Consider the following 1,168-nt stretch of genomic DNA (forward strand, 5'->3'; position numbering starts at 1 on the left):
TCCCCAGGGCCACAAAAACTAACAGACATTTGTCTCCCTTGGGCAAGTGAAGGAACCCCCCTCACAGTGCATCCCCAGGCCAGCCCAGGAACCCGGGGCACTGTGGCTGTTTCCTGCCCCTCACCCTGTCCCTGGGAGCTTTGTGATTTGATGTAAAAACAGAATCTCCTTTGCACTTCACAAGCCACTAGGCACAGGTGACAGACAGCCTTTGTCATTTCCTCACACGGCATCAGGAAACCAGCAAAAACTGCTGAAAACTGAAAATGTACCTGCATGGATATTGGGTTTTAGAAAGTGAGTGTTATTAATTTTAGGTGTAAGAATGATAACTGTGTGTTTTTTTTTTTTTCTATTTTTTTTTAAATCGGGGTTTTTGGGGTTTTGTTTTTGAGACAAGGTCTTATTAAGTAGCCCCGGCTGGCCTCGAACTCACAGCAATCCTCCTGCCTCAGCCTCCTGAGTGCTGGGATTACAGGTGTGCGCCACCCCACCAGGCAAAAATCGTTTATCTTTTAGAGGTTAAAAAAAAAAAAGGTCGAACTGTTTGGTGCCTGAGTTCGGCTTCAAAATAACTGAAGAAGAGGAATGTGGATGAAATAAAGTTGACTGAGTTGATGGAATTGCTGAAGCCGAGGACTGAGGTCAGGGCAGCTCCTCAGAGCCCCATCAGGTGTGGGGTTCGGCTTCCCCACATTGTCCTCAAACGCCGGAGCTCTTCCTACCCAGCTGGCTGGCGCCCGAAGGGACCCGCCCGCACCTGCCGCAGGTGGCTCCCTGCGGCCGGGCGGTAGGCGGAAGCGCGGGGTGGGCGTGGCCGGTGAGTGGGGCGTGGCTGGGCCGGGCCGGGAGTGGGCGTGGCCTGGCCGGGAATTGGCCGGGCCGGGAGTGGGCGGGACCGGGGGTGGGCGTGGCTCGCTCGGCGCTCGGACAGCGCGGGCGCTGGGAACCTGCGGCAGGTACGGCCGCCGCCGCGCTGGGCCGCTGAACTCGGGTGCCCGGGATGAGCCTCATCCGGAAAAAGGGTTTCTACAAGCAGGATGTCAACAAGACGGCCTGGGAGCTGCCGAAGACCTACGCGTCCCCGACGCACGTCGGCAGCGGGGCCTACGGCGCCGTGTGGTGAGCCGGGCGCGGACGTCGGGGCTCTCGCGGGCGCCCCACCCCC

The 1,168-nt window shown here is 58.3% G+C and overlaps 1 protein-coding gene across 2 annotated transcripts in view; it reads left to right on the forward strand.

Annotated features, from left to right (window-relative positions):
• Window positions 1-905: 905 nt before the first annotated feature.
• Mapk13 (mitogen-activated protein kinase 13) overlaps window positions 906-1,168 on the forward strand; it is a 7,794-nt gene continuing 7,531 nt past the window's right edge. For both annotated transcript variants that reach the window (XM_005389573.2, XM_005389574.2), the window contains exon 1: window positions 906-1,122. In XM_005389573.2, coding sequence (XP_005389630.1) covers window positions 1,004-1,122 — 119 coding nt within the window. In that variant the 5' untranslated portion in view covers window positions 906-1,003. The remainder of the gene's footprint in view (window positions 1,123-1,168) is intronic.

The sequence above is a fragment of the Chinchilla lanigera genome, unplaced genomic scaffold, assembly GCF_000276665.1.
Source record: "Chinchilla lanigera isolate Chin_1 unplaced genomic scaffold, ChiLan1.0 scaffold00036, whole genome shotgun sequence".
NCBI classification, from domain to species: domain Eukaryota; kingdom Metazoa; phylum Chordata; class Mammalia; order Rodentia; family Chinchillidae; genus Chinchilla; species Chinchilla lanigera.